Raw genomic sequence first — 17,390 nt, 5'->3', positions numbered from 1 at the left:
ACCTTGTGCTCATTCAGAGAGGACATCTCTTCCTCCATTGCCTGTTTCCAGCGCTCTGCCTCCTCTTTTGGTAACTTTAACACCTCCTGAAAACTCTTGGGTTCTGCACTTACACTAAACACATTTGCAGTATCAGGAGAAAAACGCACTGGAGGCACTCCTTTATTTTGTCTTTTAGATCTTCTGGGAGAAAATTTTTTCTTCTGACCCACTTTCCTCCTCAGAACTACGACCTCTCTTTTGTTGCTTAGCAACTGGTCTTCCACTTTCTTGAGAGCTCTTGTCTGAACTTTCCTCCCCCTCAGACTCTGATTCTCTGTGTCTACTTTCAGAGTCATGAAGCTCCTGGGAAGGCTCAAACCAAACCTCAGTATTGGCATGTAGTCTCTCCCAGCCACTATGTTCACAAAAACTGGCATTCCTGGAGATCACAATGCCATTTGTCCCTTCAGCAAAGCGAAAACCTTTCCCCAGCTCCTGGTAACCCACAAACACTAATTGTTTGGTCTTAGGATCTCCCTTCTTTCTCATTTGCTTCGGAATTAATACCCAGGCTTTTGATCCAAACACATGCAAATGGTCAATTTTAGGTTTTTTCTGAAACAATTTGAAGTACGGGGTTGTACCTATTGTTTGATGAAAGAGCCTATTTTGGAGATAACACGCGGTGAGCATGCTCTCCCCCCAATAAGACATGGGCAAATCAGCATCATCAAGCATGGCAAACATCATATCTTGTAAGGATCTGTTTTTTCGCTCTGCAACGCCATTCTCCTCAGGGGAAAAAACGTTCGTTTTTCTATGCCCAATGCCACGCTTTTGTAACCAATCTTTAAAGGCATTTGACATAAATTCGCCACCTCTGTCCGTCTGAATCCTTTTGAGTTTAACAGACAGAAATCTTTCCACAGATGCCACCCAGCCTTTAAACTTAGTGAACACGTCACCCTTATTCTTCATGGGAAAAACCCAAGAATAACGTGTGGCGTCATCCACAATTGTTAGTGAAAAACGCGATCCACCCCTGCTTACAGCAAATGGACCAATTACGTCCATGTGAACCAGCTGTAGCGGTGCCTCACTAACTCTGTCGCTTCTGGGGTAAGAGACTCTGTGGGTTTTAACCTTTTTACAAACATTACAATCAAGGTACTTGTTACAACTCTTTAAATTACCCCCATCAGCCAATTCAGACATTTTTAGTACACTTTTCCAGCAAGCATGCCCCATTTTCCTATGCAATAAGTGCACACAGTTGTCATGTATAGCTTTGTTATTCACTGCAGGCTGAGATTTACTGACTACTGCTGCAACTTGAGATCCTGCTTTAAGCCAAAACAAGCCTCCCTCTGACTTAGCAGTGCCTAAAATCTCACCAGCCTTCTTAATAATGCAACTGTCTCCTTCAAAATACACTTTAAACCCAGCTTTTAGCAAACAATCTACAGACATCAGATTGCTCCTTAATGACGGCACACAAAGTACATTTTGCAGGCATTCACGAAGACAAGGAACATAAACTGCACCCCCCGAAATCACTTCGGAAGTACTTCCGTCTGCTAGAGCCACCTGGCTGCGCTGTGCTGAGTTCTTGGAAACAAACAATTCATCTGAATTCACGATGTGGCGAGACGCTCCCGAATCGACCACCCAGACCGCTTGTTTCTCATCAGCAATCTTGACCTCGCCGGTCACCAGCTGAGCCGACTGTTTTCGTTTGAAGAATTTCTTTTTACGCTGCTGCTGCTGCTGCTGCTGCTGATCTCGTCTCTGCTCCTGCACCGGCAACTGAGACTTGACCAACTCTGGACATTGTCGTTTTAGATGCGCTGAAGACCCACATCGGAAACAACGCCTAACAGCAAACGCTGACTCCTCACCAGTACGCTGCTCTTGCTTCACCTCTGGCACGGCATGAGAACTCCTTCCAAACCGCCCACCAGTAGAAGTCTCTGCAGCCAACAACCTTTCTTGCCTCTTCTGCCATTCTTCAGTCAAACGCCCAGTAACGTAACTGACTGATAAATCACGCTCCTGCATGCCTTCTAGAGACAAAACTAAATTATCCCAGCTTTCCGGGAGAGAACTCAAAATAATAGCCACCTTCTCCTGCTGGTCTAATGCACAGTCTCTTTCCTGTAGCGCAGTAAACTTTAACTGTAAACTGTGTAGGTGTTCCTGCATTGTAACCCCAGGCTGTAACATTGCCTTGTACAATGCCTTGCGAATGAACAGCTTGGAAACCGCTGTCTCACGCACATGGAGTTCTTTAAGTGCTTGCCACACACCTCTAGCTGTCTTGATTCCCCTCACATACGGCAACTGGGAATCTTCCAGCCCCAAGACAATTGTGGCCCTTGCTCTTTGGTCTTTATCGAGGTCTTCATCATCAGGCTTCGTAGGAAACTTACTCACCACTTGCCAGAGACGATCCCTCTGCAGCACTGCCTGCATGCGTTCCGACCACAGCAAGTAATTGGAGTCATTCAGACGCTCAAAAGCCATCTGAACTGGTTGTGAGGCCATCTTGAGAGCGATGTCCCTGGAACCCGGAACCAGCTACTCACGACCACCGAGAGAGAAAACAGGAACCACAGCACCCAGCACTCACACGCTGCAGCTGTTGTCCTTCTGTCCGCTGCGTCACCAGCTCACCACGGTCAGGAACCAGCCAGAGAACAACAACTTCTGGAACTACTGGAACCAACGCCGTTGATGCTGACACCACCGCAACTCAGGCTGGCAGCACAATGCCCATAACCTCATGGAACTTTGGAGTGTCAGGCATAGCCCTATTGGCTTTAGCCCAAACGTAGCAGAGTTTTCCTGCACAGCGAAGAAGCTAGTTGCGGCAGTAATGACTAGTCAGCTAGACTCAGAATAACTATTTACAGGATTTATTAAAAGGAAAAATAAAACCAGCAGAGTTTCTGCATACAAATAAAAGCAAAATAAACCCTCCTTTCTTTCTTTCTCTCTCTCTCTCATAACCATACACAGCACTTCTAACTCCTAACACACCTCACACCAAACTGTGCTAGCAATCCCTAGATAACAGAGTTGAGTGCTGCTCGTTAACCAATCAGAGTGAGTAGTTTCTAGGTCAAGCAGACCTGGGCTTTCTGCCAAGAGTAAATTGACACCAGCTTGAGTTAATTGGTGAAGCTAGAATCTGCAAGTTTCCCACGAGAACCAATTAACAGAAACTGAAACAGAAACTGTTTATATGTAACCCTTTATCCATATTGAGGTGCCTGTTATTCATATGGAGGACAAAACCTGTTCCATATCTAAACAAACATGCACAAAATCTATTTCACATCCAAGCCAGCATGCACAACCAGCCAATCTGTTAGCTGACTCCAACTAATACATATTTTCTTTGAAAGCCTGCTAAAATCCATAACTTGTTGCTGTGTTCATTGCAAATTGTTACATTTGTCTTGACTTCATAGCAGACTGTTGCTAATTTCTGTCTTTATTTCGGTTCAGTTTTAATTGGTAAGATGAAATTTTTACTGTTAAAAGAGAAAAACTGAACATACATCAAATATGTGGTGGTCAACTGTAGATGTGTCTATGTTCATATTAAATTGTTTTGCTGTTAACTCAACTGCCATTCTAATTGGATCTTTCTATTCAGTCCTCCTCATGGAGAAGCAAAGGCTGGTTCAAGCACTCTTCCACCTGTGAAATCAAAAACAAGCTTTATTGAGGCAGACAAGTACTTCTTACCTTTTGAATTGGCATGCCAATCCAAGTGTCCAAGAATTGTTAGTACGTCATTGGATTGTTTGCAGGTCTGTATTGAATTATATGCCATTAACTTTTTTTCTTAAATCTGTGGTTTCCTTTTATAAAGGAAGGAAATATAGTTGTTTCCTTAGATTATATTTTTAATTGCTAACACAGTACAACTAGTGAGGTTTAAGTTGTTTCATAAAATTTCAGCATAGAGAAATTGTTATTGCCTTGCTAAGAATCTTTATTAGGAAACAGTTGGACTGCTCACTAGCCTGGTTCAGATGTCATGGTTAATCTATTGTTTAGTCGTGGGGAATGTGCTATAGACGTCTTGTGTTTCCTCCTTCCTTTACACACCAATGTGCTTCCCTACTTCTTTGTTTGGGCCAACAGTAGTTTTTCTACTATGTTTTAATAAAACTGAAATAATGAACCAACTTCAAACTAGAGTTTCTGGTTGTCATTTGGAGACAAACTATATGCAGTGGTAACCATTACTTGCCCTAGTTGAAATGCCACAGTTAAAGACAGTCACTGTAAACTGCACTAGTGATGGAGTCCACCACTGTCTTGCTAGTTCCCGCTTGGATCTGTTTTCCCTCTCATCTCAAGTGTATCCCAGGATTTTAAGAAATCTAATACTCTGCAATGTTACTGTCAATGAGAATTAACCTGCATGGTACAAAATATAATAATGCGTTAAGCTGGCTTGTTCAGTTGTACTTTTGCTTTACTCCCCAGAAACTTATAGCTTATGGACATTTAACTGGCAGTGCTCCAGATAGTACAGCGCCTGGGAAAAAATTGATTGATAGAATTATTGAAACAATATGTGGCTGCTTTCAAGGTCCTCAGACAGACGAGGGGGTTCAGCTACAAATTATAAAGGTAATCTGATGTCAACTGATCATTAGCTCTCATTAGAGTTTGCTGTTAAAATGAGTTCTATGCCCAAGACAGTGACCTGCAATTCAAGCATGTTGAACAAGAGCTGAAGCTGAAAATATGTAATAGTTTGTTTAATCAGTTAGTACCTTAATTGGACAAGAATATTCATTCAGTGTTGCTTATCAGTTTCACAAAAACATTTTACAGTTAACAGAAATAGAATTGCTTTTTCAGGGCCCTATCTAATAGGTTTGGACCCGCAGAAAGGTGATTGGAATTGACAGCTACAACTAAGCAGTCATTTGGCTGGAATATGAGAGAATTAATTCCATGAATCCTTTTCCCTCCCCTCTCATCATGTAGTTGCTGTAATTAAAATTTATATCACTTATATGTTTAGAGTGAGGAACATCACACATAGACTGTAAAGACCTTTATAAAGTTGATAGTGGGTATTTGGGATTTACTGTGGAACTAATCTGTGCTCAGGAGCCAGGTGTCATCAGGAAGAAGGCTTGTTGACTGGAACCTTTCATTCCACATAGTAGCCTCTTTGAAATGAGTGCTAAAAGTGGGTTAGTAAATAAGAATTGTTCTTGAACAATTTATGTCTGAAATGCACATTGAGTAGTTATGCAATGCTGAGTTGGAGGTTCGGTACCTTGATTTACAAACTGAATTTTCCTTCCTTGTTCTGGGCATGGATTTTTCCAGTTTGCCTGAAACATGCAATTTAACATTTCAGGCACTCAGTTCTTCCATTAACTAGGTACATTGTCCTTATTCAATGGAAAGACAGAGATAAATGTTTAATGAATAAGATCATTAAATGCACAATCACACCATTGCTTAATTGCAGCAGTAAGGAGAAAATGATATGTGCGTGCTTCCTTGTGTACAAAGGTCCTATTTAAATGGTTATAGGAGCCATTGGCATAAGATCCATCTTCTTTAAATGCACTTAGCATGTGTGTCCTGGTCTTCATATATATGATGATGGTATGGCAGCAGTCTGGATTTGCTACTGTATCTTAAAACTGCACACTCAAAAAGCAGGGTACACATTAAGCATGTTTAAATGAGGTGAGAGCCTCAGTATTTTCAATTGATAACTTTATTTTTATTTTTTTAGGCTCTACTCACAGCAGTAACTTCTCAGCACATAGAGATTCACGAAGGGACAGTGCTGCAAGCTGTAAGAACATGTTACAATATCTATCTTGCAAGCAAAAATCTCATAAATCAAACCACAGCCAAGGCTACTCTCACACAAATGCTGAATGTTATATTTGCACGTATGGAAAACCAAGCAGTAAGTATGTTTGCATTTCAAATTGATATTGATTTCAAATGCATATTTAAATTCTAGTATTCCTGTGCAACACTTGGATTGATTTGCCAGCTGTGTCCACGTTGTTTAATTTGAAATAATAGTCCAGTGAAAGACACACAATTTAGCTTGTACGAATTTCATGTATAGAATACAACTGAAGACCAGAAAAATTGAAAGAAGCCCTGAATTGTGCATCTTTTAATTTATGGATATTAACGTTTCATACTATCTGGTGTGTATAGGAGCAGGCATGGTTGTTCTGATAGAAGAGTTTTTCTTTAATACTTTATTTATTTATTTCATAGCTTCAAGAAGCCAAGCAAATGGAGAAAGAGAGACATCGGCAGCAGCACCATCTACAGCAGTCACCCTTAAGCCATCATGAGCCTGAATCACCTCAATTGAGACATATTTCAGAGCAGACTATTGATCAGCTCTCCCAGGACCATGAAGGGGACTTGGACCATCATGCAAATGATGTGGACAAAAGCCTTCAAGAAGATACAGAAGCAGAAAATGGATCTGATATTTTCAGTGCAGAAAATGAGCAGACTGAAGCTGACCAAGCAACAGCAGCAGAAAGTAATAATGGGTGTCTTTTTCTTGTCATAGTGGGGTGAAAGAGGGTATGAAGTCTTGAGAAATAATTACTACTTTTTCATTTAGCTAAAGTAACATGTAGATTGCTATCAGGTGGTGTTATAAGGTTTATTGATTCTTTACAAAGCTATGCTGTAGTCACAGTTGACATTCTACTTGTTTTCCAGTTAATTGCTATTAGCTCAGATTAAATAAATGCAACGAATAACTCACTTCTGTTTAAGAGCTATTTCTTTATAAAGTAATAAAACTGACTCAAATGGAATCCTGATATATTTTGAGTAATATATTTTCTGTTTTTATTTTGTAGCTCTGTCTAAAAATGATACAGGGCCATATGATGGAGAAAGCAATCAATATGAAGAAACTGCACAGGATATTGTACAAAGTATAGTCCAAGAAATGGTGAACATAGTAGTAGGAGGTACTATACTTACCTTTAAAGTGTATTGCTGAATTGAGAAGGGACTTGCAGGAACTTAGTAGAAGGAAGTAGTGGTAAAATTCCTTTGTGTGTAGGGCAAGAAGTTGGGCTTTAAGTAAAATGATAATGTAGACTTGACCTTCACTTAAAAGGTTGTGCATTACTGAGGTCTAGTTCATATGTAAACAGTATCAGTCTTATTATGATTTATCAGAATGAGAACAAGTGGTGTACCTGTGCATGCTCTCCTGTTTCTCATACTCTAGTTGGTTTCACATGTTACAATACAGCAAACCAGCGCAAATGACGAATCGATAAGAGATTGCAGCTGCTTTGCTTCTCCTCGCTTGTTCTGCCTTTGTGCTGTGCTAAATCATGTATTGTCCATTCCCAGTCTCATGGATTTGCTTTCTCCAGACAAACCATGAAATGTAACCAATATTTGTCCTATAATTTATAGCTTGTGGTTTGGTAGGGCTGCACTGTAAGCCTTGGTACAGACAACACTTTAAGCCAAACCATGACTTAGCACAGTTCAGCAGCAAAATGACCATGGAGGAATAAAGTGACCCTGATCTCCTCTCCAGGAGCCCACACATTTGCTCATTCATGTTAAACTATGGTTTGACTTAACTTTATGTATGAACCAGGACACTGTAGTAGAATACTTTGCAAGGTTGTTTAAATAACAGTTTCCTATTACATACAAACTGGAAAACTATGGTTTAATCTCTCTTTACAAATCAGGATATGAAATCTGGTTTCATAAAACCATGGTTTCTTACATCGAGATCATTACGTTTGAATTGAGCCTGAGAGATTTTGTCTTGTGGCTAATTATATCTTCCAGTCATTGTTGGTTCCTTAAACCTCTCTGTTATAGGACTTTGGCTTATTAAAGAAATATAATCAGTGGAAATTGAAGAGTTAAATTACACATTAATTTAGTCATATCTCAGTTGTTTCTACAGCATCACCTGTTTTTAGCTGCACTGGTGCTCATATTAGTAAGGCAAGCAGAAAAATGTTTTGGGGCAGTTGTGTTTCTGTTAAAGGGAAATTTCAAGTGATACTTGAGCTAATGAGTTGACCTAGTTTGAGTTATCAGGATTTGACAACTTATTTCTATATTTTTTCACTTCTTCTGTGTGAGCTCTTCACAGCAGGTTTTCTTTCTCTCCAGAAAAACTTAATGAGATGTTTATTAGTTGTGACACTTTATTAAAATGTTTGATCAGAGCTGAGAAATTGCTATAAATTTTGGGGTTCTGGCCCTGTTTAGTGCTCATAACAAATAATGTATGTGTTACGGTCATAATTCAATAGACTAATATTATAAAACCCACATTAGCTCTAGGTAGCTCATTAAGCTAGTTTCCTGTAGTTACTGTCAGCAAAGCTGAACATTTGTTTTAATTCTTAGGTGCTAACATTAAACTCTTGATAGTTCTTTGTCCTGGTGAACATGATACTTTCTCAGCCAGGTGTTTTAATGTTGAAAATGTAATGTCTTTCCGACACTGATTTTATATAGTAGTATGGAACCAAGGCTATCTGTTGTCAGGCTGAAAATCTTCTGGTCTTGTATTTGACAATGTGCATTAAAGACTTGACATTTTATTCTGCCAATAATGTTAATACACCATATTATCAATTCCTTTTAAATATCATGTTTTATATTACATGGTTCTTTTATCCTGTAGATGTAGGACAAAGAACTGCTGAAAAGGTTATGATTGATGGACCAATGGGGACTTCAGAAGATGGAAGTGACAATGAAAACATCCAGGCAAATGGAATTCCAGGGACACCTATTTCTGTTGTTTATACACCATCTTTACCTGATGACAGGTTATCCGTCTCTTCCAATGACACTCAGGTATAGGCATGTTTGCTTAGTCTGAAACCCAGTACACCTTTTGAATATAATTATATCAGATTACAATTTAAATAGGGGGCCTTTTACAGAACATTGAAATGGTAAATGCTGTGTAAAGAGTGCTTGCAAAATTCTGTAATACAGATACTTTATGGCAAAGATTATTACTATGTCCTAGGCCAAGATTATGTGTGATATTGCAGTCAAATAAAATGCAGGAATAACCTTTGACTCTTGGATTTACAAGAGCATGAATATGATAGCTTTCATTTTTATAGTAATTTCAGTTGTATCAATTGGTAGCTAATCAATTTTTGTTTAAATTCACTCTCAAAGTCACTTCTGAGCTCTTTGAGTTTCTAGGAGTACATAACACAAAGGCAGATTTCTGATTTGCTGACTATAATTTTCCAGGCGCCAAAATGGTATATATCTGATCACTATCATTGAAGAATGTGGTGTAAATTGACTTTTTGAACCAATTCACTTCAAAAATGTTAGGCTTGTGATTTTTGAGCATGACAGCTGACTTTGAAAAGTACAGTAATAACTGCTGCGTTATTTGCTAGCAAATATTTTATCATATGCTTCTATCCCCAAGCTTGGTTTTTACTCCATACACTCCTGCTTAATGCTAAATGGCTTATTAAAAACATGTTAATTTCTTTAGGAATCTGGAAATTCTTCAGGACCTACCCCTGGTGCTAAATTTTCCCACATCTTGCAAAAGGATGCCTTCCTAGTATTCAGGTCACTGTGTAAACTCTCTATGAAGCCTCTGTCTGATGGTCCACCTGATCCAAAGTAAGTTGAGATTCTTCTATGAAATACTTAGATGATGTATATGCATCCGTAGCTGCACTTTCTCCTCCTGATGCACTTATGATGTGATGCAGTATCTAACACAAGATATTTAACAGTATCACTATCATTGAATCATAGAAAGCACATCTCGAATACGGTGCAACTGAATCAATGGAAATAAATGAAGCTTCTGGATAAATTATATTTGGAAACTTTGGGGTTTGGAAGTTCTGTTCCATGCACATGAAGTCCTCTCTGCAGTCAATTGGGTTTTATGAGGGACTTGAATTGAGAGTAACTAAAAGTATCTTCATTTGGGCTACCAATCTTGTCTTCATGATTATGTTCCTTGTACCTCAGAATAGATACTACTGGGTAAACCCTTGTTTGAGAATAATAGAAGATGACAATTATTTAGATGACAAGCAGTTTTTCAGATGATACATTAATCACTAGTGCTAACATATAAAACGGAAATGGTGGTTTAAGAAATCATTGTTTTGGATTAGACCCAAAGAGGTAGGTTGAATCCTAGCATGTCCTTCCTGTCGTGGAATAGCCCCACAGGAGCCAGTCCTTCTCCTTTCGATCCAACACCCTGAATTATATGTTTATATAATTTATAGGCAGCCCAAATGGGCTGACTTCCATGGTATGGGAAAATGTATTGGCATATATTTGGTACAAACTTAAAGTATATATGAAGTCCTTAAATTGATTTTGGCAATTTAACGGAAGTTTAAAGTATTTACGCTGCAGGATATCACATGCAACATAACACTTCCATATTGGCATGTTAGTACTTAAGTGAGCTAAAAGGACACTGTACAAGTCTTTTTCAAATTTTATTTTAGACCAGCAATGTATAGAAATATTCCAGTATATATCCAATTTGATTTTCAGCTTTTCTCTGGCCTGTTAGGAATGCTTGCAAGCAACTTTTTTCCAGATTGTATGCTAAATTGCAATGTTTTGTGCAGTACACCTTTATTTTACCAGTCTCAGTTCCAGGTCAGCAAGATGTGTTGATGATTGAAGGCAAGCAGCAGCCTTTTGAGAGGTAGGGCTCCCATCATGCACTTCTGCTCCTGCCTTCATCAAGGTCAGCCAGTTACCATTAGCTCCTGGTTTCTTCATTCTTTGCCTTCTTTTACCTACCTTAATACTTTGATAGTATAGATAGCTTAGTTAGAGTTTTTCATTCCTTACCCATGTAAGTGCTCTGGGAGCTTTATTGGCTGAGGAGTGGGGTACAAATGCTATAAATAAATAAATTATAATAAAATAGCCCAGTGTGGTTCCACCCATTTCTATCCTAGTTTCTGGGGACTTGCAGGATGGGAAGTCCATTGCCAGGATGTTTAGATCCAAGGTCAGTGGTCACCAGCAGAAGTGACAATGAACATCAACTGGCTGGAACTCAGGGCTGACTCTCCAGCACTTCCCAAGCCATCTTCCCCTTCCTTATCTGAACAGACAACACAGTAGCCAAATGGAATATCAACAAGCAAGGCTCAACTCAACTCTGGGATCTCCAGAAGGAAACTGCTAATGAATTGGGCGGAAGTCAACATTCAGTTTCTCACTTCAGAGCACATCTCAGGCCTCCGACACATCCAGGTGGATTGGCTCAGCAGGAAGCTCAGAAGTTGGATCAGGTGGAGTGGCAGCTGAATTTACAAATATTCCAGCTCATCCAGTATATTTTCAGCCAGTGCCAAGTCTACCTCTTCACCTCAGAAAGAAATAATCAGCTCCCTTGCTACTTCACCAGGTTTCACACTCTGAAAGAAGAAGCCTGGGATGCTCATCTTGCCCTGGCTTCAGGGACTATGCATTTCCCCCAACACCTGTTTTGCCACAAGTCCCATGCAAGACCAAGGAAGAAAAGATCAGAGTAATTCTTGTTGCACCATTTTGGCCACCCTGACCTTGGTTTCACAAAATCCTGCATCTCTACATCTTGCCCCCCCCCCCCCATTTTTACTACACAGTCAGCTGACTGTGGAATTTGAATGGGAACGTTTTACAAAAAGAAAGTTCTTGTCAGCAATGATAGACATTTTTCTTTATTCCAGAAGACCTGCTGTAATATGCATCTACCAAGCCACCTGGAAGGCTTTCCTCCTGTCATACTCCACCAAGCTTGACATTTCCACCATTCTGGAAGGCCTACAAAAAGGTCTGAAAGTTAATACTCTGAAACATCAGGCAGCAGTGATCGCCTCAGTTCTTTCAAAGTTACGCTCTCCTCCCCTCTCCTCTTACTCCTTACTAAAATGCTTCCTCAGAGGTGCTCCACTAATTTGTCCCCCCACTATTGACAGATTCCCTTTATGGAATCTACACAGGGTCCGTTTTGCCCTACAATGCCCCCCTTTGAACTTCTCAGATGAGTTTCTCTCCAAATCCTGTCTCTCAAATTGGTTTTCCTCATTGCTATTGCCTCTGCCCACAGAGTCTCCAAATTAAACATGTTCTCTATCACTAAACATCTCTGTATTTTTCCACAAGAACAGAGTAGTTCTCAGGCCTGATCCCTACTTTCTGCCTAAAGTCTCCTCTTGTTTCCACCTTCCACAGGAGATCGTTTTACCAACCTTTTGCCCACCCGTGGTATACGCCAAGGAAAGGGCCTGGCACTCACTAGATGTTTGTAGAGCCCTAAGGTCAATATAGCCAGAACTGAAGCTACACAGACAATCCAAGAGCATATTTGTCTCCATCCATCCCCCACTCCCTGGGGAATAAGGTGTCAACAACCACTCTTTACAGATGCATCAAGGCATGTATAGTGCTAGCATACAAAGCCCAAAAGATCTATGTTCCTCATCATATCACAGCCCACTCCACTAGGTCTGCAGCCACTTTGGCCACCTTTCCCTCTCACACTCCTTCAGGAGATTTGCCGCACAGCCACCTGGGCCATGCCTTAGCATTTTACCAGACAATACTGCTTGGAGACATACACCTCACCTGAGGCAGTGTTCGGTCAGAGGGTCCTGCATCAGGTGCTCCTCCCTAGCTCCTGCAGCTGTAGCTATTGCACATCCCATCCTGCTAACCTGTAACTGGAAATGGAGAAAAGTACAGCTTCACTCACCTGAAATGTAGTTTTCCATTACCAGTGATAGGTCAGCAGGCCCCACCTTAGGTAGTGGGCTGCAGGAGTCTTTTTTCCTTTCTATCATTTCCTTATACCGTTCAAGTTGGTTGTGGTTTTTGTTAGGAGGAGGTAGGTTTTCCCTTCTTTATGACTCCTGCTTTCTTGAGCTTGGTGAGTCCTTGAACTGCATGATGGGAGCCCTGGCTCCTGAAAAGTTGCTTCCTGCCTTTGATCAGGGGGAGGAGCCACCAACCAATCCTGCTGACCTGGAACTAGGAATGGGAAACCACATTTCAGGTGAGTGCAACTGTAGTATTGGGTTCCCCCCACCCCACAAAAAAAGTACTGGACACAACTGATATGTAAATCCCCCATGCCATCAAAGGGAACAAAATGTATCCTTATCTTGTGCCTATGATTTAGAAATAAAAAGAGCTCTCCCCTTCTCCCCCTCTCAGTGCACAAAGAGGGGGGAAATATTTAGGAAAGCTGACATGAGTTTTTTGAGAATTGACAGGCTAGCATTTAGAACATTGTAACTGCTCCATAAAGGTCAAGGTGCTGTTCATAGCAATGAAAGTGATTAAACTACTGTTCCTGATTGGTGTATTGTGCCTGGGGTGTATGAAATACACAGTGTGCTCTACTGTAAACACTCACTTTCAGTAAATCATTGTGTAATGGTAGTTGTCTAATACATTAAGTGGTTGGTTTATATTTTATATAATTGCCCAGGATTTTCTAAAAATGGCTTAGAGACATTCTTAGTCGTTTTTATAAAGAGAAATATCTCCCACGAATTGTTCAAATAACTGCAATTATTCCTTCTAGGTCTCATGAATTGAGGTCAAAGATCCTTTCATTGCAGTTGCTGCTGTCTATTCTGCAAAATGCAGGACCTGTTTTCAGGACAAATGAAATGTTTATCAATGCTATTAAGCAGTATCTTTGTGTTGCACTGTCGAAAAACGGAGTTTCGTCTGTTCCAGAAGTGTTTGAACTTTCGCTTTCTATATTCCTCACTCTACTTTCAAATTTTAAGACTCACCTGAAAATGCAAATTGAGGTAAGTTAACATCCAGCAATTTAAGCACCTTACTTGAAGTAATTCAGTATCCCTCTAGGCATCGCATACTGTTCAGTTAAAATATATAAGGTTCATAAAATAACAATTTCGTTTTAGCCTCAAACTAACTTGACTTCGTTAGGTTTAATGATCACCTTGTTTTAAATAAACTCATATAAATTGAACCAAAACTGCTACTTATCAAGAGCACAATTTACTGCAGCATTCAAAGAAAAGAATTGTAGATGTCATCCCTAAGCATTTTTTATTGCTGGCCTGAGTTTACCAACTAATTAACTGTTAGTTGAGCATTTCATTTGCTACTGTATTATTGTCACCTGCCACTGCTCTCCTTGGTTTTACACATTATCTGTACCAAAATGTTGCTGTTTTAGTTTGTATTTCCGTTGTTTTTTCATGTTGTGTAATGTTTTTCTTATAAATCTTCAGTAAACATCTAGTTGGGGCAGTGGGGTGAGGGGAGAGAATAGAATTGTACCCTCATGCAGATGTTCAGATAGCAAAGTAGGGAATCAGGATCATCCATCCCCCACTCCATCTCCACCTGTCATTAATGTGTTGGACTTCAAGTTTGTGTGGCTTCACCTATGGACCCTTGACATAGTTAATCCCTTATCAGCATGATCTTTGCAGCCCAGATACTGGAAGCAGGGCCTGTATAGTGTGTGTGTGTGTGTGTGTGTGTGTGTGTGTGTGTGTGTGTGTGAAGGCCTCTATGCAAATTTGAAATAGAACACATGTGGGCATGGGGGTTGATTTATACTCCATTTTTCTTTTAAAATCGTAGCTAAAGCTGCTTACAATAAAAAAGAAGATAACATAATAAAACAAAGCAATAGAATAATACATCCATTAAAATACTGAACAGCTTTAATTGAAACTGATGCTTCAGTCAAACCAGCATAAAAGCATTGTCTTAGCTCTCACCTCTAATTAGCACCAAAAGTACCTGAGAAATATAGGGTAAAACTCAATACATCATTTGACTCGAAAAGGTCATTGTAAGCACCAAATTATTTTTTCATCATACAAATACTTCTTGCCAATTTATGAAGCTCATACCTAAAATGAATGAGTTTCTTCATGGTTCCTGAAATACTAATAGAAAACATACTAAATTAAAATATATAACTGTGTAAATGTAAATATACCGTATTTTTCGCACTATAGGACGCACTTTTTCCCCTCCAAAAATGAAGGGGAAATGTGTGTGCGTCCTATGGTGCGAATGCAGGCTTTTGCTGAAGCCTGGAGAGCGAGAGGGGTCCGTGCGCACCGACCCCTCTCGCTCTCCAGGCTTCAGGAAGCTATCCCAAGTCTTGCAAGCCCGGCGGGATGTCCCGCGGGCTCGCAAGGCTTGCGGGCAGCAGCCTGCACCCAAAAGCTGGGGACAGCGGGGAGGCGCAGAGCCGCCACCCCGCTATTCCCCGACCTGATCTGGAGGCTGGCGGGGGGAGAAGCAAGCCTGCTTCTCCCCCCCACCATCCCCACAACCTCCAGATCAGGTCGTGGAAAAGCGGGATGGCGGCGCTCCGCTATCCCGCTTTTCCCCGACCTGATCGGGAGGCTGGCGGGGGGAGAAGCAAGCCTGCTTCTCCCCCCCACCAGCCCCACAACCTCCAGATCAGGTCGTGGAAAAGCGGGATGGCGGCGCTCCGCTATCCCGCTTTTCCCCGACCTGATCGGGAGGCTGGGGGAGGGAGAAGCAAGCCTGCTTCTCCCCCCCACCAGCCCCACAACCTCCAGATCAGGTCGGGGGAAAGCGGGATGGCGGCGCTCCGCTATCCCGCTTTTCCCCGACCTGATCGGGAGGCTGGGGGAGGGAGAAGCAAGCCTGCTTCTCCCCCCCACCAGCCCCACAACCTCCAGATCAGGTCGGGGGAAAGCGGGATGGCGGCGCTCCGCTATCCCGCTTTTCCCCGACCTGATCGGGAGGCTGGGGGAGGGAGAAGCAAGCCTGCTTCTCCCCCCCACCAGCCCCACAACCTCCAGATCAGGTCGGGGGAAAGCGGGATGGCGGCGCTCCGCTATCCCGCTTTTCCCCGACCTGATCGGGAGGCTGGGGGAGGGAGAAGCAAGCCTGCTTCTCCCCCCCACCAGCCCCACAACCTCCAGATCAGGTCGTGGAAAAGCGGGATGGCGGCGCTCCGCTATCCCGCTTTTCCCCGACCTGATCGGGAGGCTGGGGGAGGGAGAAGCAAGCCTGCTTCTCCCCCCCCACATCCCCACAACCTCCAGATCAGGTCGGGGAAAGCGGGATGGCGGCGCTCCGCTATCCCGCTTTTCCCCGACCTGATCGGGAGGCTGGGGGAGGGAGAAGCAAGCCTGCTTCTCCCCCCCCCACCATCCCCACAACCTCCAGATCAGGTCGGGGGAAAGCGGGATGGCGGCGCTCCGCTATCCCGCTTTTCCCCGACCTGATCGGGAGGCTGGGGGAGGGAGAAGCAAGCCTGCTTCTCCCCCCCCACCATCCCCACGACCTCCCGGCTTCAGGAGAGCCCCACCGCCAGCCCCACAAGCTCGGGGGACAGCGGGAGAGGCGCAGCGCGCCATCCCGCTGTCTCCCGACATGGTTTGGAGGTTGGCGGAAGGCTTCCTCCTCCCCCAGCCCCGCAAGTTCCCAGAGCGATGCCAAAGCATGGCTCTGGGTCCCGTTCTGGGGGAGGGGGAAGCTCGGGCTTCCCCGCCCCAGCCCCGCGCCTGGGGGGGGGATAAATTTTTTTTGCCTTTATTTCCCCCCCCCCCCCAATCTAGGTGCGTCCTATGGACCGGTGCGTCCAATAGTCCGAAAAATACGGTAAGTGATTTGCATATTGAAATGACAGGTGCTGTACAGTTTATTACATTCTGCCTCCACCTTTGGAAAAAGGCAGGAAGTTATCGTTTTCCAGTGGTGAAGATGAGAGTTGGTGATGAGGATTTAATCTTGTGTGTGCTCTGCCTTCTGCTGTTCATCTCCTATTTGCTGTGTGGCAACAGGGATGGATACTTGTTACAATTGTTTGTGATAAAGTTGCAGGCTGTTTTAATACTAGCCTTGTGTGTTGGTCTTCCCATTTCCTGTAGGCACTGTGTGCATATATAAAATATAGGAAATTTCCATTTAGATGTGTCTCTTTGGTGGAAAGCGGGTACCACTCTTAAGAAACTTTTCTCAAAACTTCTACTCAGCCATGCTGATGAGATTTATTAAAAACAATAACCTGACATGTCATATTCTAACCCATATAGAGGCAAAATACTTAGCTGCTTAGACAAAAGAATCTAAAGAATTGTGAAGTTAGTTCTGTGACTCTCAAAAAGGGCTCTAAGAGTTGTGGGTTGTTTGACATGACATTGGGTTGAACTGGTCCCCCAAAAAGTTCAAAAACAACAATATGGGCTAGTCATAAGTAGCTCTTTGGCTTCCAGCCATGGGAAAGTGATGAACACATTTTTTATATAGCTGTATCAACAGGATTCACACAACTGACTAATGTTTTGGAGGCAGAAGATTCTTAAGTATGTAGCTATTGCCGCTTATGC

The 17,390-nt window shown here is 42.2% G+C and overlaps 1 protein-coding gene across 2 annotated transcripts in view; it reads left to right on the top strand.

The window, feature by feature from the left end:
- ARFGEF1 (ARF guanine nucleotide exchange factor 1) overlaps positions 1-17,390 on the top strand; it is a 75,284-nt gene that overhangs the window by 28,704 nt on the left and 29,190 nt on the right. For both annotated transcript variants that reach the window (XM_081204300.1, XM_081204299.1), the window contains exons 3-10: positions 3,644-3,800; positions 4,486-4,632; positions 5,765-5,944; positions 6,271-6,547; positions 6,876-6,989; positions 8,693-8,868; positions 9,539-9,672; positions 13,610-13,844. In XM_081204300.1, the coding sequence (XP_081060426.1) occupies positions 3,644-3,800; positions 4,486-4,632; positions 5,765-5,944; positions 6,271-6,547; positions 6,876-6,989; positions 8,693-8,868; positions 9,539-9,672; positions 13,610-13,844 (1,420 nt within the window). The remainder of the gene's footprint in view (positions 1-3,643; positions 3,801-4,485; positions 4,633-5,764; positions 5,945-6,270; positions 6,548-6,875; positions 6,990-8,692; positions 8,869-9,538; positions 9,673-13,609; positions 13,845-17,390) is intronic.

Source organism: Podarcis bocagei, assembly GCF_964188305.1.
Source record: "Podarcis bocagei genome assembly, chromosome: 8".
Classification (NCBI taxonomy): Eukaryota; Metazoa; Chordata; class Lepidosauria; order Squamata; family Lacertidae; genus Podarcis; species Podarcis bocagei.
Note: the sequence above shows the minus strand (reverse complement) of the source record. Positions and strands in the feature narration are given on the sequence as shown.